At 42.5% G+C, this 22,997-nt stretch overlaps 2 protein-coding genes across 2 annotated transcripts; both read right to left on the bottom strand.

Annotated features, from left to right (window-relative positions):
- Window positions 1-2,533: 2,533 nt before the first annotated feature.
- LOC134107046 (antigen peptide transporter 2-like) lies at window positions 2,534-8,225 on the bottom strand. The gene is made up of 11 exons (XM_062558322.1): window positions 7,660-8,225; window positions 7,376-7,490; window positions 7,139-7,269; window positions 6,765-6,970; window positions 6,058-6,255; window positions 5,828-5,956; window positions 5,435-5,623; window positions 5,088-5,261; window positions 4,555-4,714; window positions 4,087-4,223; window positions 2,534-3,214 (listed from the first exon to the last, which is right to left on the bottom strand). Exons 1-11 carry the CDS (start codon window positions 8,174-8,176, stop codon window positions 3,008-3,010), a joined length of 2,163 nt encoding a protein of 720 aa, XP_062414306.1. The 5' UTR covers window positions 8,177-8,225; the 3' UTR covers window positions 2,534-3,007.
- Window positions 8,226-8,470: 245 nt separating this feature from the next.
- On the bottom strand, window positions 8,471-22,177 carry LOC134107061 (proteasome subunit beta type-9). The gene is made up of 6 exons (XM_062558344.1): window positions 21,966-22,177; window positions 21,817-21,884; window positions 21,072-21,203; window positions 20,651-20,780; window positions 9,853-9,994; window positions 8,471-9,687 (listed from the first exon to the last, which is right to left on the bottom strand). Exons 1-6 carry the CDS (start codon window positions 22,014-22,016, stop codon window positions 9,560-9,562), a joined length of 651 nt encoding a protein of 216 aa, XP_062414328.1. The 5' UTR covers window positions 22,017-22,177; the 3' UTR covers window positions 8,471-9,559.
- Window positions 22,178-22,997: the final 820 nt, after the last annotated feature.

Below are 22,997 nucleotides of genomic sequence, written 5' to 3'. Positions count from 1 at the left end.
CAGAGCCCCCCCCCCCCTCTGTTATATTATGTTTATCTTCAAACCACATATTCCTGCTCCAGAGATGAAAACCTTTGAGTCGGCTTGGTGCATGACTTGTATGTGTGTCGACTCTGTCTCTATCTGCAAACATTAAATGTTCTGTTGTGAAACCAGTATTCAGTGTTAATTAGGGTTAAAAAGGTTGAGGTCCACTATGTCCCATCAGCATCTGAACAATATCTCTGTACGCCATGTGCATCAACATTGAGCTTAAAGATGTAAGCAGTTCATCTCTCTGAATGATGGACAAAGGAGTCTTTTTGGTGCAGAACATAGAGCGTTTCAGCATTTATCAATTCACTATATTAGTCATTATTATTATTTATTTGGTGCACAATACTGTTTTTTGGTTTTATCACTGTTATGTTTAAATAAGTTCCAAGTTATTCAAATGTTAATATATGCTAATAAAGTTTTTCTGTTCAACATAAAATCAACTACGTTTTTTTAAGGTGGGGGGGCTGGTAGACCAAACCTTACATGTGTTATATTACATGTAATTTCTGGCTACCAAATTACTGAGGAATGTTTCTCTTTGTGGCCCTTTGGAGCCTTCAGAGAATCCCCTCATTGGGCCAAAGGCAGTTTGCAGGAAATCACGTGACTTCTGATTAAATGGCAAATGCAACCAAACCGAGGCGCTGTTACACAGTCTCAAAGGACTCAGCACAGGTCAGGACTGGTGTGTCATTGCTAAACTGACAGAGGATCAGTTTTTGTCAAACACATAAAACAAGATCAGTTTTCTGGCATCACACCTTCCTTTATGAAGTGGAAATGTCCTTAAAAGGTGTGTTTGATTGAATGCTTTCCCCTTATCATCAACTGAGGAAACCAGACAGCAACGTAGTAACACTGTGCTGCATTAATGTTACAATCCTCATTGGGGAAGTTAGTGGGTTCATAAAGAAAGACGGGGGGGGTATCAACAGTATCACGACTTATCTAAAGGACTCATTTTCATATTAAGGATCAATAATTGATCATGTTTGACCTTTTTCTATTGAGATGCTTCTGTCACACTGAATGAGACGAATGTGGAAAAGAAGCTGCATCACTTTCTGTTGTGCTTCATGCTGCATCAGTTGCTCTTATTCTTTTTGGCTCCTAAAGGAGAAGAGAAGCCGGCATCATGCGACAGTGAAGCCAATCTATCCAGTGACTCAGTCACCAGAGCTTGGCTCGCTTGTGTCTTGGATGAATCAGGTGCTCAATGAATGCACAACAAGCACGGAAAGTGAAAGTAACAAGAGCTCAGCACTCGCTGGTGCACAACAAAAGCTGCTGAGCGCATACGCACATCCAAAGAAACACATTTACACACTATGTAGGTGCACAAAAGGTTTCAGGATGCACAAACATCTTTTCTAGATAATTTCTTTATTTTATATTCACCGTCATCTGAAGATCTCACTAAGATGTCGAGCCTTTTGCCCTTTTGCCTCCTGTTATTGGAACCTGCAGGCAGCACTCAGGGTTGTAGATGTTTACGAGTCTGTGAGCCAAAGCGTCGCCTTTATAAGAATAAGAATATGAATTTATCCATATCTTACATTTACAGCAGAACAAGATTCTTGTTATGATCAAAGTACACATAAATGTTTTAAATGTAAGAGTAAACTGTGTTCTGGGTGTACATGTCATCGTTCATTCAGGATCCCTCACACTCAGGATGGTGACGTCCAGGAGAAGCCACAGCAGCACGTGTGTGGACACGTGTCTTCAGTCCCCATTTTGTGGAGACATTGTAACAAGATGGCGGTTAACGTTGCCGATGCTGAGCCTGATCTTTGACAATAGAGGGGTTGGTGTTTTGGCACAAAGCCTGATGTCACTTCCGTGTTTCTTTGGTTTCTATGAAATGTCATCAGGCAACTTTCCAAAAAGCCTCACTGCCAGAATGAAACAAAGGGCAGGGAGTTGGGACTTTCCAGGTCGCTCACACAACAAAAACACACCTGCAGTCAAACCAGAAATACAAGAGACCACACAAACACTAATATCTGGTTACAAAAGCTCAAAGGCCTCAAACTACTAACCAGTACAACAAATTCACAATCACCACCTAATAATTGTCCTGTATTACGCGTTTTCCTCCTTTTCTTTGCATGGTGTGACTCAGTGTGACTCATGCCGAGTCAGTTGGGCCTGAATAAAACCTGCAAACTCTGCTAAACCCCAACTTAATATATTGTGCTTTCACTTTGTCCTCTGTTGAATTTATTAGCTTTATTTATTTAGCACTTTACATGCACAGAATTCTGCACAAAGGGATTTACACATGTTTAATTACCATGAACAAAAAAGTAGGAAAGAATATTTGTAATATTTGTGAAATAAAACTCCACTAAGTGGTAAATCCTATGTTTAGAGGTGTCTCATCTGTCTGGGGTGTCGTGGCTCAAAGTGACCTCAAAGTAAGAAAGAGCAGCTTTGATGGATCTTCTGGCTCGTGGAGGATCATCAAATGATGATGTAATCCGTCATATAAAGGAGCAGCCGGGCTATTTTTGGAGGATCGGAATAAAAAGGGTTACAGAAGTAAAGACTTCAAACTAAAGCATGAATAAGGCCGTTCTGGTTAATGAATTATACTGAACTTTACAGTCCAGGTCCATATCTAAAATCATTTATTAATCTTGTTTGACTCATTTACAACATCCAATGTCATTTCAAAAAAATAAATAAGAACAGAAGTCTAGTACTAGAGTTGAGGAGGTTCCACGTCTTTTAACTGAAAATCATTGGTCCGCTTTCTTTCATTTTTAATATTCACAAAACAATATTTACACAATTATTAAAGGTATGTTTGTATATGTACAGCATGTGTGTGGCCTTTGTCTTCATATGTTCTGTGAGCTCTTTATCACTTAAATAAATCCTGATATATTCTTTGCGGCTGCTGGTCCAACGTGGTCCCACAGAACAACCGTCCCACAGATGGGTCCAGGGGGACAGCGCTGCGTCACTGGGCTGGATTTTCCTTCTCAAAGAGCTCCTCCCTCAGTCGGTAGTAGCTCCCCTTCAACTCCATCAGTTCCTGGTGAGTCCCTCGCTCCTGAACTCTGCCGTCATACATCACGACAATGTGATGGGCCCTCTGGATGGTCCTCAGCTTGTGGGCGATCACCAGCAGGGTCTGGTTAGGACAACTGGCCAAAGCCTGGTGAACCTGTGCAGGGTCAATGACACACACACATTCCTCTGTGTTGTTAGAGGAGAGCAGGGCCAAGGGGGTCACAAGGGACTTTAGACATAGGATTTTTTATGCTTTCTGTAAATGTATTTAATAAGCACACATGGTATTATCTAATTAAATAATGTGCCTTTAATTAATTGGCAGAACAGAGACGGGAAAGTTCAAATTTCTTAATTTTCAAAAAAGTAAAAGCTCAGCGAACCTCGTTTAAATTTCACACATTTTGAAGAGATATAATAATAACAGATTTCTCCATAAAACTTCCCAGTGGATGACTTTCTAAAACAAAGTCACAGAACTGCCCAGAACCTGAAAGCAAAGTTTTTGCCTGAGTTTCCTCCCCTCAATAAACAATAAAAGAATAAGAGAATAATACAAGGCGTTACGTTATTTTATCAGAAATATTTTCGTTATATATTTTCATTTGGGAGAGTTTCAGGGAGTCTAAATTCCAGTAGCCAACATCAGACTGAGGATGAATATGACTCAGTGAGTGCAGAGAACTTGTGTTTAAGAGCAGGAATTCATCCGATGGATCAGACTTCATAATTGCTCATTAATAACAGTTTGTCATGATTAACTTGTCTTTTCACTGACAGGATACACATCTTGGTGAGTAACTGCCTCATATGAGCAAATATCCTGCATTATCAATGCTGTTATGTAGATGGTTGAGAGCTGGATGCACTAAACACATTAATAGGAATCACCACACAGATAAAATGAATGGAAATGTAGCTACTTGTCGTGTACCTTTGCCTCTACTGTACATAAGAAGTACTGAGAAGTGATTGATGGTACAGAACTTGTCTAAAATACAAGCCCTGAGGGACATGAAGACGTACCTTGTTTTCACTGGTCATGTCCAGAGAGCTGGTTATTTCATCCAGAATGAGGACCTGTGGCTGCCTGACCACAGCTCGAGCGATGGCGATCTGCTGCCTCTGGCTCTTAGATAGTTGGCCCCCACCCTCACCCACCTCTGAGGAATGGACATGATGACATCATAAGGGGTTAAGGTCAGTCGCCCGGGTTGGACCCTGTTGTCTCAGTTCACACGTGACGTAGTGAAGCAGATGCCGGACGCTTGTGATGATGCTGCGTTTGTCTGTAATGTGATACTTGACTTGTTCCTTTACAAAACCTGTACACAGGCAATAAAGAGGTTCCTCCAATGTGAGGGATGACTTCACTGACAATTCCTCCTGGTCATTGTACAGCTTTTTACAGGTTACACTTGCATCCTCCATGATGGACACTTGTTACCTTTTGTATTCTTCACAGTTCATTTTGTTTGTTAAAAGAGAGCTTACCTGCATCGTAGCCCTCCTCCAGCTTCATGATGAAGTCATGTGCGTTGGCTTTGCGTGCTGCTTCCTGGATCTCATCCAATGAGCATTCAGCGAGCCCGTAGGCGATGTTGTCTCTGATGGAGCCAGAGAAGAGGACAGGCTGCTGGCTCACCAAAGCAACCTGTCAATCACACAGTCATCAGCCTCCAGTTCCCAAGACCCCTGTGGCCTCCAGGTACCTATGCATGTATGGTTTTCATTTCTTACTGATTGTTCTTGTTGATGCACTATCCACTTTGCTGCAGTATAAGTACAAATGTACTTGCTGTGGTACTAATGAAGAATAATCTCATCTCATTATATTTTTTATTTACTCGTCAGGCCACTAGTTAACATGCAGCACAAGTTATTGTTCACCTGCATACTGGTCTAAATATGCCAGTAATTTTTTCTCAATAGGCTTTTAATCTATAAGAAGAAATAAAACACAGTTAAGAGACATTGTCCTAAACAGGGGAGTGGTTTGTGTGATCAGAGACATGTTGCTGAATCACCTTCTTGTGGAGGAATCGGTGGTCATAGGATCTCAGTGGTTCGTTGTCCAATAGGATTTCTCCATCCTGCTGCTCATAGAAGCGCTGCAGCAGACTCACACATGTGCTTTTTCCTTGTCCAGATGTTCCCACCAGCGCTGTCATCTGACCTGACTTCAGCTCCAATGAAAAGTCCTAAAAGAGGAGATATCAATGATACAGAAAATAGAGATTGGTTTTTGTAGTTTATCATCCATACATTTATAGGTAAATACCGAGGGATCCCTTGTGTACATTTACTTTAGCTTGTCACTTGTATAAATTCAGGCTAAAGAAGTCGCCCCCTGTCTCTGCCGGCCAGAGCTCACCTGCAGTACTGTTTTGTCGGGGTAAGTAGGATAGGCGAAGCTGACATTGCGGAAGATGACGTTCCCGGTCAGCTGATCCGGTTTGAGTTTCCCCTCCATGCTGACCTGAGCTTTACGGTCCAGGTGCTCAAACACTTTCCCAGCAGCCCCCACCGAGTTCAGCATGTCGCCAAAGATGTAGGTCAGTGTCTAAAAAGAACATCAAACTGAGCTTATAACATGACTTTGTTCTTTAGTCAAGGCCGCTGTATGTTGAATATGATTATTTATGCATGCAATCATGTTTAGAGTCTTTAAAGCTAAGAGCCAATTAATTATCACACCCAGGATATTTATTAAACATCAACCACAAAAACCCTCAATAAAACACAACCAAACCAAGCAGTTATTTACCCTGATATTGTCTCCAAGATCTGACTGGTAGAGGATGAAGGAAACCAGGTTTCCAGTGGTCATCTGTCCGCTCCGGATGAACAGCCTGCCGTAGTACATCATGACCACCTGCATGCCTAAGCCTGTCAACTGTACACACACACACACACACACACACACTGTTAATGGAGGTGATACACAAGTACATACTCAGTAGTACCTGTTGTCCAAAAGAACTACAAACTTCTCACCCTGCGTGCGAGAAGGTAAACAGCGCTGACAGCGTTCTGGCGGGTCTTCAGGATGTGTGTGTCCATCAAGCGGTCGTCATAGCGACGGGCTTCGTGTCTCTCTGTGTTGAAGCTACGTACTACATGAATACTGGACACGACCTCGTTAGCAACTTCATTGGCCAGAGCCATCGAGTCGTGCACTGCCAGGGACAGCCGCTGAGGGGGGGGACACAAAAGTCTTCTTAGGATTAAGGGAAGGGCAGCTAACTTATATTAGAAACTTTAAAAAGACGGAAGCTAACTGAAACGTCAAAACGTCCAAGAAGATCATGATGAGATGTTCAATCGTTAAGGAAATAGAGAAGTTTTCAAAACAAACTAAAAGTGAAGGAAAGAAACTACAGCTTTTGTCCACAGGAAGTGTAAAAAAAAAAATCAACACAAAAGCAAAGTTTAACATAATAGCTTTGAGTTGAACGAGGTAAAGGAAAAAAACTTTTTTATATATTATAATAATATATTGTCACAAAAGATGATCAACCTATTTTTGATTCATCGCGTCATTTCTTTTTTGAAAGGCATAAGAACCTTTCTGCTACATTATTTTGATAGAAAGATTTTTTTGGATGCCTTGAAATGTCTTAAAATAGCTTGTTGGGGATTTAATCAAATGATCCTTTAGATCTCAGAGTTAATTCAGTGTTTGTCATGAACCTGCCTTTCACCTGGTAGTGTGTGTCATAGATGTTCTGAATGAGGCTGGTGATGGGCACCTCCATCAATACGAGGAACGTGAGCTTCCACGAAAGATTCATCATCAGGGAGATCATGCCCAGCGTCTTGATGAACGTCCTCAGCAGCACATTGACATTGAGACAGACCGCTCTTCCCATCAGGGTGGTGTCTTTAGACAACCGTGATGTGATTTCCCCTACACACAAACACAGAGTTTACATTCGGTCTTATTCTGTGACAATCCTTCTATGTATGTTCTGAAATGCCTTTTATCCAAATGATTTATTGCTATGACATGTTCCATTGGTCCATCGAGTACTCATACAGTAAACTGTAGTATATGTGTGTTATATGAGAGCCTTACCTGTCTTTGTTGTCTCAAAGAAGCCAATCTCCTGTTTGGTCAAAGCCCCAAACAGCTGGACTTTAGTTCTGCACGTGAAGGAACTGATGGCACACATTAAGAAACCTCCTCTGCAGCATGCACTAAAAGAGCTAAACGGATCATAAAAAGACAGAGACAGTCACATATTACAGTGTGAGCTACAGGCGCATGCCCCTGAATGAGAGAGAGTGAAGAGGGGGACGAAGAGTCTTATACCTTCCCAGAGAGTAAAGTCCCATGAATAGAAGCGCAGATACAAATTCATTGGGCAGATACTGAGTGCCAAGAATGTCAATGACTCTGCCAGTGTAGAACGGGATGAACATCTCACCTGAATAGATGGACATGCAGAACCAAGTCAAGTCAAGATCATCATCATCATCATTCCAGCTTTACTTGAACCTGAGCTCTTGACTCCACTACCTTAGTAAATCCTAATCTAAATCCTCTACTGGTATGACATCATCACCCTCACATCATGTGACCTAGTCTATACTTACACAAAACTGCCAGCGTCAGCATCACCAGCCCCCCAAAAAGCAGCAGATATTCGGGTTTGTACAAGCCCAGGACTCTCCCAAACAGCACTCTGGCCTTCTGTTTCTTCTCGTCACCGGCGGCAGCATCTTCCGCGTCCGGCACGGTGATTTCCCAAAACAGCGCAGCGAGCAGCGACGCTGCGGCGCAAACGAGCCAGCAGCGCGCACCCGCCGCCGGGCCACATTCGGTGTCCTCGTGGTAGAGCGCTTTGGTTCCGGTCTCAAACACCGCGGGCAGCAGGCTGTGCGACGCGATAACACGAATCAGCAAAGGGTTGAGATCTCCGAGGGTGAGCAGAGTCACGGCGCTCAGTGCCGAGCACCGGAGAGCCGCGTGGACCCAGAGACGCGCAAAGTGTCCAAACACGCTGCGAGTCGCCACCAGTCCCGCTGCGTAAAACAAGGACAGGTCGACGCACACTGCGGACACCAAAGCGACGCCTTTGCGGGTTATTTTTGCCATTTCACCTGTCATCATGCAGCTGGAGTCGTGTGCAGTCTGCCACTGATGTTTAGTCCACTTTCACTTTCATTGTGTGCTTTGTGACGGTGGTTTCCCCGAAATCCCAACGGCTCCCTATTGAACTATTTTGGACTCCTAAACTGAGTGGGTTTCACACGTTAACTATCTTTTATTATTACTTATATATAACAACTTGGATGAACACGGTGCCAACATCCTGTTTCAGTTACTGTCAGTTCAGTTTTCTTCAATGAGAACTTTACACCAGCATTAAACCCCAAACACATTCATAAATAAATAGATCATAAAATCTTTCTACACAGGCTTTTATTTATTTTTTAAATTGCACATAAAAGAAAAGCATATGCAGGCACACTTGCATAATGATTTATAATCAGAAAGCTTCTAGACTGGCGTTTAAGCAGGTTGACCTACTATCAACTGCCCAGGCTTCTTACATGTGAATCAATGTAACAAACTTGACTTTGACTGTTTAGATGCTTGTGACACTAAATACCACAGAGACAACCACTGCTGCTAAGTGAGAGGCTCATTCTTTACTTTTATTTACCAAGAATTGTAGGTTTATGGCAGAGAATCTGTTTTCACAGTGAGCTTTGACCATCACAATTGAATCAGTTGAAAATGGAATTACTCATTTCAAAGTTGTCCAATGCAGCACTGACCATGATGCATGCTCTCCTCTTATCCTTCAAAAGAAAACCCCTAAATACACTGTATAATATTTGCAGGCAATTGTTGCTATCTTTCCTGTGTTTGCTAGACATTTGGTTTGTAAAGGCCTTAAATAATGTGTTTAATGTGATGTTTTAAGCCACTGTTTTGTTTAATCAGATACAAAAATAAAGATAACAACAAAGATGTATCATTACATTACACATCATGCTGCTTGTTCCTCCCTCACTGAGAGAAAAGCACTCGGCGAGATCGTGACTCTTTGCTTCATTGCTCCCAGATGGTGGAATGAGCTCTCTGATGACATCAGGACTGCAAAGAACCTTTACATCTTCCACCGAAAACTCAAGACACACCTCTTTAGACTCTACCTTGACTAAAACAATAACTGTAGCACTAACAAATTAAAGCACGTAAATTGTACTTATAGCGTTTTGAAACTGCTTATTTGATGAAAATTGCACTTTCTTGTTCTTCTGTCGACCACTAATTAAAACATTACTGTTAATTAACCAAATAAGTCACCGTTTGTTATAATTCTCTTCATAATTAACCACAAATTACTTTTGGATTTGTAATGACCTCATATGAAATAGCATTGTGTATCACACAGCCATGCAATGATTCTATTTAAATCAAACTTTTTAGTAAAAGTATTTAGATGTGATGTTTGAAAAGCTGCATTAGCTGAAACAGGAAGTGTCACTGGTCAAAGAAGGTGGGTAAGTCATTTCCTAGAACCACTTTCTCCTCCGTGCCGTGTTCATCAATGGACACAATATAGGCCACGCCTCCACTGGAGCCATCGCGGTTCATCGCCAAAGACAGAGCTGTGAGAGGAGAGGACGAGAAGAGAAGGTGTGAGGAAGGAGAGGAGAGGTTACCTCCCATAAATAAAACAAGCAATCAGTAGGCAGCAAATGTCTGGTGTCTCTTTCACCATCCAATCAACTGTCTGAGAAAAGCAAAGCTTTCTGTGGAGAAAACCAACGTACTGTTGACAACAAACTGCTGGCACTCCTCCTTGCTCATGCCTCTGTGAAACTCAGCATCAACAAAGCCATAAACATATGAGCTTCCAGAGCCCCCCACGGCAAAGGGCTGCCTCGTCAGGAGACCACTCAGGGTTGCAAACACCTGGAGAGGTCAAAGGGCACAGGAACAGAGAGGAGCAAGTCAGATGTAGGGTCTCCTGTAACATCAGATCTGTTGGCTGGGTGGGATTTTATCTTTGATATGCAACCTTAACGTCACTTTAGTGAAAGTTGCAGACATTCATTTTGACATTGTTGGGTTCTGAAGGCCGAAGGGGAGACCAGCTTCCCTTTGTTCTCGTCCAGGCAGGGTACAGTGAATCAAAAGTCAACTAGCTCGGGTTTTAAAAATCAAAAAGTATTTAATAACTAAACAAAGAGTAAGGCCTACAATTACAAAGTGAAAAACAATTGTGAATAGTGATATATTTCGCGAAATAGAGATTTCCCCGGCCAAGTCAAAAGTGACTCCTCAGGACGGCTGCAGGAAAAATCTGCCTGTTCTTCTCCCGGTTCGATGATTTGAAGCTCCCGGGGGGGTTGTCTTCGGGGTGTATTCGAATGTCATTGGCTCCTTCAATGTATCTCCTCCTGGTCCAGCCTTTTCACACCTAGGTGTGAATCTGCTGCAGTAACCTGAAACCCTCTCTGTCTCTTCTGTCCCTCACACTCCAATGCATTCTCTTGTAAACATCTGGCTTTATGCCTCAAAGAGTGAAAATAACATCATATACATAGTTTGTCTTCATCTTATAACTAGTACACTTCAATTACAACACAACATATAAGATCACAGTACTTAATGGTTTATCACAGTTTATCTGGTGCAACACATTGCCTCATGCGGCTGTCTTGCATCCAATTGCTAAATTAATACCTGACAGGAACAAAAACTCCTACCAAAAACCCTCTCTGGGGAAAGGTAGGAGAAATCCATTAAGGACGGCAATTAGCTTCCGTCCCCAGGTTTTAACATTACCTCATGACAGGATGTTAATGTATACAGTATTTATATGACTTTGAATTGTTATTGACTATAATACATTCACTTCATTTAACATACAAATGTAATATCTACTATCTAACATCACACAACTACAATTCTATACTAAACATTGTTATATGTAACATACTTCTCACCGCTAGGGGTGCACTTCTACTTAAATTCCTAACAAATTCCCTCCTTGCTCACAGTTCACTGTGAGCATCTCTCAGGGACAAAAATTATCACACAGTCATATCCATCAACAAAGCTTGTCCTTCAACATTTATTCGCTACCGCTTTCCCTATACTCTAATCTCCCTAAGTGCTGACCCATGTTGACGAATCCCTGCTGGAGTCCAAAAATGCAGGAGTTGTAGCTTCTTCCGCAGTGGACTAAATTACAACTGTAACACAAGAAGGGTTAACGTAGACAAGAACACACTTTTCCATTGTGCAAAAATACTGACAAACCCGTTGGTGAGAGGATGGTTGTCGCCTTAGCTGTCTGTCAGCTGCTGGTGGTGCCAGTCAAGCCGGTGCTCTGGTCACCGAGTCATCAGGAGCTGTGTTGTCGGAGATGATCGCACAACAAACAGACCCAAACATTTTGCAGAAGCTACTGCTTCCAGCTACCATCATGTCTAAAGCCACTTTATTATTCCAGGCCATGAGTCTCATGCATCTAATGACTCATGCAGGTCTTCATTCGTAGCACCTGTTGTTATCAAATGCAGTTTCATTCAATCAACAATTTTATTACTGTTCACAAATCCATCTGCGATCTGATTCTATCTCATGTCAATCTCCTGTGGCACCCTCCTTGGCACTTTCATAGCATCCTTTCTCTTACAAATGTGACTTTTAGACTAATGTAGTTCATTCATGCTTCTCAAGGCTTTCTCTGATGGTATTTTCCCAGTGATGTGATCTTAACTACCAGTAACTGAGTCTATTGTTAACCCTCTTTAGGTGACTCGTGAGTCTCTCCCCTGAGAAACCAGTGTAGTTCTATCACAAAAAATCTTATTCAATCTTTTCCCCTTATGGCTGCTGTAGGAAAATCTTCCTGAAGATGTTCCTCTGGATCTCCTTGTGAATTTAATCTGTGAAGTAACTTAGTTGTTTAAGGTTTAACACACATTAATTTGCAAGAGACAAAGTATCTGAAACTAAAGAACAAGTATTATAAGGAATATAATTTACCCCCGCTAGGGGCAGCTCAGGATGTGACTTTCAAAAAATGCTCCCCCTGTTTGTTTCCAGAAGGATGACATCATCAAACCGGATATCCGTTTTATAAATGGCAGCGCCACAGTGCTTTATAATAAAAATTACACATTAAGGAAGAGAACATAACCACCGGGTCAATGGATGTGACCTTGTCCTTTATAGTTTTACCCTTCTTCACCAATGGACACACTCTCTCCACCTGTTGTTGTGTGGAGTCATTTGCATTGAAGAATGATCTCAGCCCTGTTTGGAGTGAAATGGAAACAGCACATACAAGAACCTCTCGCCATCTTAAAACAATTATCTCTGTAACGACAAATCCTTTTAACTTGAGAAAATACTGCAGTTATCTAATTTAAGGACAATTCTACGAAATGGTGAACTTCTCTTTCACCGTATGCCCAGTAGATCACATGTCGATGTGTCTAATGTTGCTTAATTTTAACCTCGGTAATAATGGTCATTGTGACCCTATAGCTGCTCTGAATGCATTCAAACCCCTCAAATTCTGTTCTGCTTTAATCTCCTTGGCATTTGTTTCTATGCCTCCTGATCATGTCCATCATAAGTGTATTCAAATGTAACAGCAGCTCCTGGCCCTCCTCTACTCTGGAAATGGTGTGTGACATCAGCTCAGTGTTCGTGGATTTCTTTGTTGTGTGTGAGTGTGTCTATACTTCTCTTTGATGTTCCTCTACTGGAACATCTGTTGTGGTCAGCAGGTTGGTCCAATGACACGTAGCTGCCATCCTAGACGTGTGATTTAGCTTCACACTCCCTCCTTGGTCCTTGGACACCCACAGTTCCTATGAGCTGTCTGCTCTGAGAACAAGATTCCTCAATCCGCTGTTGAATAGAGAAGCACAAGTGGCGCGGCTATGTGTGCATGTGTGTAGATGTGTGTGAGAGAGTGGATGTACGTGTGCTCTACTCCCGTTGCTAAAGCAAATCAGTTCTACCATCTAGTGTGTGCATATTTAAACCATAACTGGAACTCAACATTTTACCCAATCATTTCCCTAATACTCAGTTATTTGTATCATCTGTGTGTCTCATCAGTCCTTGTGTCTGTGAATGAGAAGAGCAATGTTACTACACATCCGTTCCAGAAAGAAAAGTCAGCTTGGTTCGTCCTGCGTCTGCTGTTATCTCAAAACCGCCACACGAGTATCTAAACTCCTTTGGGACCTTCAGGGGTTTTGCCACAAACATTCTAATCATTTTGGAAGTAATTTCTACGAGAACTATTAAGTAAGACTATATTTTCTTCTTAACACCTTTGAATCAATGAAATCTACACATCTATGTTGGAATAGACATTCTAACTCTGTTATTTAAAAGCTGATGTTTTTGGTTTACTCTCTAAAAGCATACTATAATTTCCTAATTGGCAGAATCTCTAGTTGTACTCAGTCTCTAGGTGTTATAACATCCTTTAGCCTCTGTAATGCTAAACACCACCAGGCCTCCTTCTGCCTCACGAAGGCGTAAAGCCCCCTCAACGCCGTTTCTACTGGGTGTCGTAGCCGATCTGGACTTTCTTGCATTGAAGTCGCCTGTTCCTGATTGAAAAGCAAAACAGAGTTAACAATTGTCATGCACTGATATTTGAGGAAAAATGTGTAAGTTAAAAGTATCATAGAAAAGGATTGCTTCCGTTCAAACCGTGTGTGATGCTCAAACCTGCATGCGTGACTCTGAGATGGAATACAACCTGTGGATTTTATGGCTCCACCAGATTCCTCCTCTTATCAGTCGTTGTTGCAGCAGGGAGTCCTGCTTACTTACCTCCCCCATGTCGCCATCACCTTCCAGACTCTGCATCTCTTCTGAAATGCAGCCTCTCAAACTTGTCCCTAATTTACTTCTAATTCTATATCTGCTCATTGCTAGTCCCTCTAACTCCTAAATCATGGAAAGAGTTCTCTACTAATATTAGGACAGCATAAAGCCTATACAGCTAAAAATACTTCTCTACCCACTACAACTAGAGTAATTAGCACCTAGATGACACTTGTAAATCTTGCTTTCTTAAAAGGAAAATCTCTTCTTTGTTCTTGCTGTACTGGTCCTGTTCCCTCATGCTCAAACTCCCTGCAAGTTGCTTGGGATTAGAACATCAGCTGATTAACAATGTTATGCATGCCACTCAAACAATGCTTCTGCATAAATCTATCTGACCCTGGTGTATTTACCTATTGCTTGTAAAAAATACTCTCTTCTAACGGCCTTGTTTCCGACCAAATTGAGGAGCAATTCAATTATCAAAAATTCAAATATCCTATATAACTGATTATTGACCCCCATGGTCAACTCAGAAAAATTAACACCCCTGTTGTCATAAATGCCCCGTTCGATGTTCTCTTTGTGTTTTCGCTTGTAGGTCCCATCCCAAAAGTGTAATATGACAATTCCATGTCTTAATCAACTTCATCCACCAAACCATCTTTGTTCATTCTAACCTTGAAGCAATAGATCTGCTCACGCTAGGATTCACAAAAATATTGCTTCACATTTCACCATCCTACAATCAGTTCTCTCATTGCTGTTAAACTATTCAACATCCTTTACCTTCTTTCCACTTCCACTTACCCTCTGTCATACTTTCAAACACCTGGGCTTTTCTCTCATAACCTTTCAACTTTCTTTACTCTTCTTCACTTACTTACTTCCTTATTTTCCTTCCTATAGATAAATCTAGATAAACCATCCAATGGCCTCATTGAGGTCCCCCATCATTACAGTCAATCTGCTATAACCTTGTAAACCACAGTCACTAGTGGATGAGCATCCGCAGATGTATTGTTGTATCATTAAAACCCACAGCTTAAACAATGTATCAGAAGGTTAGTCTCAACCCCCTCAGTGAAATAACAAAAGGTTCTCTAACCCTTTTAAAACGGGGTCACAAAACAACAGGGAAGATAGTGATTCCCTTGATCCTGAAAAGCACCCAGAGATAGTGAAATCAATTTGCATCCGACCCATCTGGTCAGGACCTCCTCCACTACTTTGTCCTAAGTGTTAATCTCCACTTTTACTGCTCTGCCGCCCAAAAGCAAAGCAGAGGATCAGGGAGGCATCTCTGTTACCTGCAAACTCAAACTTAGCTCGTGTCCAAGTTTAGATTCCATACATTCACTCATTCATTCAACTCTGATAGATCACAGATCTTTCATGTTTAGCACAGTCAAATGTAGCGTGTACTCTTCATTGAACCATTACAAGACGACCGTCTGTAACTAAGTTCCCATATTTCCTGTACTGCTACTATCAATGTTCCTTGATCAGACATTTGCTTCCATCATCAAGATACTGTATCAAGTGTATCGTGCACTATACACTCAATGGCAGCACTCAACAATTTACAGCTCATCTCTGAGTGTAGGAAAAGACTACAACAACAAACATTAATACCAAAACACGACACTATACACAAAAAGTTCTCCTCATTACTCATCACCTTCACTCCTCATTTAAATCTTTCATAACCTTGTCTCCTAGTTTTCAATGACTGTTTCCCTTCCCTTATTTTAAATCAATCTTCAGCTGACACTCTTAGCGGTCTATATTCTCTATTCTTCCTCTTCTACCTGGAATGTGAGTCGTAAACTGTGGAGGCTAGGGTCTTTATCTGCGCAGTTGGTAAGGAGCGGGGGTCGGTGTGTCACCAGTTAGTTGTTGGGCTTTGTCTGCTTTGGGGGTTTGGCATAAGTGGGGTGGGGGTGAGGTGGATCCGTCCTCTGGTTCTGCTGGGGCGGCGTTGGTGCAGTATTGAACCGCATGTTCCTTGGGCAATCTCTCGACCAATGACCCTCTCTTCCGCACATGTAACATTCATTTCCAGTTACTCCTTGGTGGAATTCTCTCCTCCTGTTGCATTCACGCCATCTGCCTCGGCCCCGCCCCCTGTACTGTGGTGGTTGGTGGTGACCCATTGAACGGTCTCTGAATGCTGGGGCTGGATATTGGGCCTGTGGAGGAACGGGGATTTGGGTCTGTTCATCACTCACCGGCAGTTGTTTTTTGGCTCGCTGTTTACTCTTTGCTTCAGCATCTACTTTTCCCAGTTGGATCTTTAGGAGCCGTTTTGTCAGTCTCTTAATTTCTTCCTGTTCGCTCGTCTCCACTGCCTGCTGTCTCTGGTGATAGTGGGTGAGACAGTCTCTCCATGTGGTGTCATCCATGCTGTTCAGTCCCACTACTCCTCCCAGCGCTGTTTGAATTGGCAGGGACAAGCCTTGCTCCACAGTGTATCGCCAAACTACACAACTAGCTTCATTACTATTGTGTCCTTCACCTGTGGCCTCATGCCATTCCGTTTCTGCTCTCCTCAGATACTGAGACATGTCTTCGTCTGGTTTCATACTCAGCCCCATCAGGATGGTCAACCTTAGTTTTGTAGGCCAGATGTTTCGCATTGTGGCCCAAAAGACTCCTCTGATTTGATTGAATGGAGTCTTATCTTCGTGGTTGGTCGTTCCTGCTCTCGCTTCTAAGGCTCTTAAATTGTCAGCACCCTCCTTGTGGGCTATTAAGGCTCGTATGTCTCCAAGAGCCAACTCATCATCTTCTGTGTGCCTTTCAAAGAGCAGGATCCATAGGCTAGCTCCTCCACCCAATGGCGGCAGTCCCTTCTCCAGCGCCACCATATCCCGATGACTCCAGGGCACAAACTCTGTCTGATCGTTGGCTTTTCTTAGTAGTGGGCACTGTGTGACAAAAGAGGCTGCAGGCGGCTCAATTCTTACAGGGAGAATGTAGTCTGCGTGGCGGTTTGGAGCCATCTTCACCAGGATTGAATGTCTATAGGGATGATGTCCTCCAACAGCACCCTCTCCTTCTTCGCCGTTGTGTGGATGAGTTCTCTGCACATGTAGTTTGATAGACAGGAGTCCTGTTGTGATATGCAGCTCTTCTGTGACCCTCTGGCTTTCACTTGGTGTTTTCCGGCCATGCTCACAGCTACCTGCTTCGTCTTCTTCCAGTTCATCATCAGAGTGGGGAGTGGCTGGGTCGACTGACTTCCAGTAGGCAAGCAGCCGCTTGGTGCGGACACATCTCTTTTCCTCTTTTTTGAGGGCTCTCTTCTTACTCAATCTATCAGAACAGCTGGCTCCTACATAAGCCGTAGTGGCTTGATCTCTTGCTGTTACAGTCTCTCTCCACACCTTGCGCCTGTCTTCACCCACTGGTGGTGACACTGTTGGAAACCACCCATTCTTTTGCCATCTTTTCAAACAACTCTTCATCCTACTCCACTCCTTCTCTCTTTCCTTGGCCTCTGTCTGTTCCTCCATCCGCTCTCTGGCCCTACCCAGCAACTCCTGAGTCGTAAACACAGCCATGATACAACCTGGTGTATTCTAAACACAAACAGTCCCTTCTGTCGAAGATGTTACTCTGATACTAACTGTGAAGAAATCCAAAACGAATTAAGTCTAACTCTCTGAAGAAGTGTCAAAACAAACTATAACCATAACTTGATGAATACAGTATAAACATCTAAACCTGTAAAGAAACTAAATGAACAACATCAAATCAACTACCCCAATGCAATTTTAAAGCTATCCTGTTAGACCGCCAAGCTGAATCAAATTAAAATTATTCCTATCCGAAAAATATCTATCTAAAATCAAATCAATAAATGAACTTTAACGGCCAAAATCAAACCATACCGTACTGAAAATGCAAAATCAACAATCCAATTCAAAGACTATAATTACGATTGAGCAGAGCAAAAGGAACGAGTGGAGAGAAAACTGGAGAAAAATTAAAGTCAAAAAATTAAAAATTAAGATTAAAATTAAAAATTCATAAATGTCAACATCAAAATTCAAATTTAGTATCAAAGTCCAAAGACCAAAGTCAACCGAAAATAAATTTTCTGTCTAAAAATTATTCAATCCAAATCAATAATTAATTCACAAAATTAATCAAAGTTATGATGGTACAGTCAAACTACTGGTGATTTTAATCAGTGGTAGAGCGGAGTCATCCCCTCAAATGCTGAAACAAAACAAACAACGATGCAACATGAACAATGATGCAACCCCCAACCCACAGACAATGCAATGACAGTCAATCTGGAATCAGTTCAACATTCAAATCAAAACCAAACACGTTCACCACGGCTTCTCAAATTACACATCAAAATTAAGTCAACCCTCAGATCCAATTTAAAATCAAATCCAACCCAGAGTACAAACCAATTCCAACGCCACACTACAACACACAATGTTTGAAATAAATTTCAACACCAATCCAGATATCAGTCAATCAAGTTTTCTTATTAATCTTTACACAACCCCAGTAAACAAAGTCAAGTGTACATCAATGTCAACGTCCGATCACAGCAAGATATTGATATGATATGAAAATATTGAACTCCCCTCTTTCACCCACCAGATGGCACACTCAGGGGTATTCCCCTCAACGTGCACTTACTACTCCAAACCACACAAAGCGCTGTCAACACAACAGCTGACGATCGAACAAAGAACCACCAAAGAGGAAGTTCCTCGACACCAAAGCACATGGATCGTAAACCGCCGAGCACATGGATCAAGCTAAATGCTATCCCACGTTGTTGCAAAGCTAATCACCAGCCGTGCTATCAGCACCCCGCAGGCCTCTGTAGATCAGACCGTTTCACCAACACTTTAATTTCCAACAATATAATGAACCGACGCCGGAGATGGCCCGTCTCCTGATCGGATTCTATTCATACAAAATTATCTGCCGCCCTCTCTCCATTAAATATCCTATCGTACCCAATTGTATAGAATTTCTAGAGAGTGGAAAATGTTAAGCAGAACCCAATCCAGGCGACACTGGAACCAGACGACACTGGAATTTTACCAACCATTAATCCAGACGACACTGGGATTTTACCAACCATTCATCCAGACGACACTGGGACCAGACGACACTGGAATGAATAGAGTGAGCTCTCCTCCCCCCCCCTCTGTAAATCCCGCTATACCTAATTGTGCAAGACTTTATGAACAGAGAGGAGAAATGAAGAGAAGAAAGCCTTCCCCTCTACCATTAACCATTAATCCAATTAAAGACAGCGTAATTATTGTGAGATATCCTGGGAACTACGCGGGTGTCGTCACACGTCGCGGGAACACCCTCTCATCTCATACGGGTCTATTACTATTAATTTGTACCGCGATTCTCTACGATCTCGCAGACCAGTTTTAAAACCGGATTTCCTAACGCTCAAGGTCTGTACCTGAACGCACCAAATAGCGATTTGGATTTTCTAAAAGAAACAAAACCGGCTCCCATTCACATTCACTTTGCAAGAGTATGCCTCTATAGTTATGCAATAAAAGCTTATTGCATTCATAAATGTTACAGTACTAGCTTTAACCTTTAGCTTACAGGCCTCGCCGCCAGCACCATTCTAAGTTGTCCTAAATCTACCTATCACAGATTTCATGAAAAAGGTTCTGTTTACCTTGTCATCGGGCCCAATGGTACTCGCGGCCAGAACTCCTCAGCAACGTCTATTCTCCCCTCTCGAGCCCCACGTTGGGCGCCAATTGTTGGGTTCTGAAGGCCGAAGGGGAGACCAGCTTCCCTTTGTTCTCGTCCAGGCAGGGTACAGTGAATCAAAAGTCAACTAGCTCGGGTTTTAAAAATCAAAAAGTATTTAATAACTAAACAAAGAGTAAGGCCTACAATTACAAAGTGAAAAACAATTGTGAATAGTGATATATTTCGCGAAATAGAGATTTCCCCGGCCAAGTCAAAAGTGACTCCTCAGGACGGCTGCAGGAAAAATCTGCCTGTTCTTCTCCCGGTTCGATGATTTGAAGCTCCCGGGGGGGTTGTCTTCGGGGTGTATTCGAATGTCATTGGCTCCTTCAATGTATCTCCTCCTGGTCCAGCCTTTTCACACCTAGGTGTGAATCTGCTGCAGTAACCTGAAACCCTCTCTGTCTCTTCTGTCCCTCACACTCCAATGCATTCTCTTGTAAACATCTGGCTTTATGCCTCAAAGAGTGAAAATAACATCATATACATAGTTTGTCTTCATCTTATAACTAGTACACTTCAATTACAACACAACATATAAGATCACAGTACTTAATGGTTTATCACAGTTTATCTGGTGCAACACATTGCCTCATGCGGCTGTCTTGCATCCAATTGCTAAATTAATACCTGACAGGAACAAAAACTCCTACCAAAAACCCTCTCTGGGGAAAGGTAGGAGAAATCCATTAGGGACGGGAATTAGCTTCCGTCCCCAGGTTTTAACATTACCTCATGACAGGATGTTAATGTATACAGTATTTATATGACTTTGAATTGTTATTGACTATAATACATTCACTTCATTTAACATACAAATGTAATATCTACTATCTAACATCACACAACTACAATTCTATACTAAACATTGTTATATGTAACATACTTCTCACCGCTAGGGGTGCACTTCTACTTAAATTCCTAACAACATTATTAACACCCCCCCAGTAATCTTTGTTTGTCTTCCTTTCAGAAAGGAGCCATGTTTTTACTGACCTGTCCCCCATCTCTTCTGTCCCAGCCGGCCACGATGAGATGGGCCGACAGCTCCTCTTTGTACTTGTACGAGATGTTCCTCACCAGAGTGGCTGCTGAGCGAACCTGTGGGTCCTCATCGATCTCAATGCTGACGGAGGGAGGACACAGGACGTCCAATGAAAACAGCCCAAGATAAACGCTGTGTGCATTGTGGTTTAAATGACTATTCTTAAAGGGAAATATAATACAACTAATCACTTGAATCACTGTACAAACTTTGAAACTAGATTTTTACTGTGTGTTTTTTTCTTTGAGAAAGCTTTGCAAAATTTGCACTAATTTAGGAAACAATTATCTGAGCAGCTCCTGACCGAGTTAAACTGCATCATGGGATATTTGATTAAAGGTCGACCAGGTCTCGTTTTGGACGTGTCTTCACCTGTGGACATCGAGCTGGTAGTTGACGACCTCGGCGATGGTCTGAGCGTCGGCTGCAGAGCCGGACAGAGCACAGTAGATCTTGTCATGGAGGGGAGACAGCTTGTTCATCACCCTGTTCACCACCGAATCCCTGCAGGGAGGAACAGGGAGAGCTGGGGTTTGATACTTCTTGTATTTCTGGTTGGAGGCTCAGCTGTGTGTCATTGTCTCAGTAATGATCAACACCCAGCATGCAACGCTACTGATAGCACTGATGTTCAACTCTACCCTCTGATTCCAGTGTGTTCATTGTGTGTCTCTCTCTGCTCACATTTATTCCTTAAGTAGTCCTGTAGTTCTATGTAGAACCTTCTGATATTAGAACACAGTTAAGTGTATTTGTCTAGCAAACGATACTTGGAGTGTTACAATAGCCACTATTATTTTATGTGAATGAAAATATGTATTATTATTTAAAAAAACACATATATTATTCTCTCTAATCATCCGAAATAATGTTATGTGTGATGCATTGAGTGGGTCGGTCTGACTTCCTGGTCCACTCCCCCCCCCCAGTCCCCCCTGAGTACTTGTTTGTCTAAACTAGAGACACTGCATGTTAGTAAAGATGAGAAGGTGGAGGATTTAGTGTCAGTAAGCATTCATGCAAACACTATCTAACACATATAACACTATGTTTCCTCAGAGAGAGAGGTAGTATCATGCAGACGCAAGTAGGCGCGCACGCGCACGCACGAGCTCACCCTGCAGACACTCTGGAATCAGAGCCCAGCACGACCCCTCCGTCAAACTCTATGGCGATGATGGTGGTCTACAAACAGAGGAAAAGGTCCTTCATGATTCCTATCCAGCGGTTCTCGGCGCTGTCTCCGACGTGTAGGACTCTACTTACTCCGGTCTTCACCTCCTGAGACAACCACTCCGTCCCCGTCTCCTGCAACATGTGGATCCGCTTCTGGTACCGACCGACCGATGTGGAGCCAAACGTCCACTCGAGCAGCTCCGGGTTTACGACGTTTTCCTCGGAAAGCCTCTTTGAATCTGTGGATCTGTTCTCACGCGTTTGGCCACACGTCAGACGGACTCCATGTTGTCCTCAATCAAAGTGAACTTGTCCCTCCTGCAATGAGCTGCAAACACGTACAGTGGGTCTAAAATATATTACATGGGTAGATGTGATAAATCAGTTTACAACGCCTTTGTAAAAGTCTTGTTTAAATAAATAAAGTTTAAATAACTGCTCACAACAACACATGTGGAGCCCATTTTTTTTGCAGTATAATAACACTAGAAAGAATAGATAGTTGACCTTTGACAAACGTCTTAATTTCACAGCGAGTGTAGCTGAGTGTAGGAAGAGAATTCAATGAGAGGACTTCATGGTTCATCAGACCACAAATGAGACAGGAATCTGCCTCACTTCTAGCCTCCAGGGGACCCTCTGTCCAAGAGGAGAGCAGGTCAGCTGAGTCAAGGGATCCGTTCCTGCTTAACAGATGTGAAGCCCCCTTCCTTGGTGAGGTGGTGATAAGGGTCGGTTGGGTCAAGTTGAAGGGGACACACTAGCAGACAGCCTGAAGACACTGGAGACAGTTAGCTGTTAGCTGTAGCAACTCCAAAGGACCCCAGTGTGGGGAGTCACTCACTATCAGTACAGTCAGTAAAAGGAGGAACAGCAACATTTGTGCAGCTACAACCATGAAGTGGTTTTTCGCAATATAATAATGTCCAATACATTTTCTTTTCATCAAATACTTGATTTAAAAGCTATAAAATATACAGCTGAGGAAAACAGCTGTGAACAATAAGCAACTTTGATTGTCTTGGCACATGTTGGACTGTGTCTGTCACGGTTTGGGTTTGTTTCCTGTTTTATTTTGTTGTCCCTGAATAGTGTCCCTACGTCTCTACGTTCCTGGTCTTC

The sequence above is a fragment of the Pungitius pungitius genome, chromosome 17 (assembly GCF_949316345.1).
Source record: "Pungitius pungitius chromosome 17, fPunPun2.1, whole genome shotgun sequence".
NCBI lineage: Eukaryota > Metazoa > Chordata > Actinopteri > Perciformes > Gasterosteidae > Pungitius > Pungitius pungitius.
This window is presented reverse-complemented; position numbering and strand designations above follow the sequence as displayed.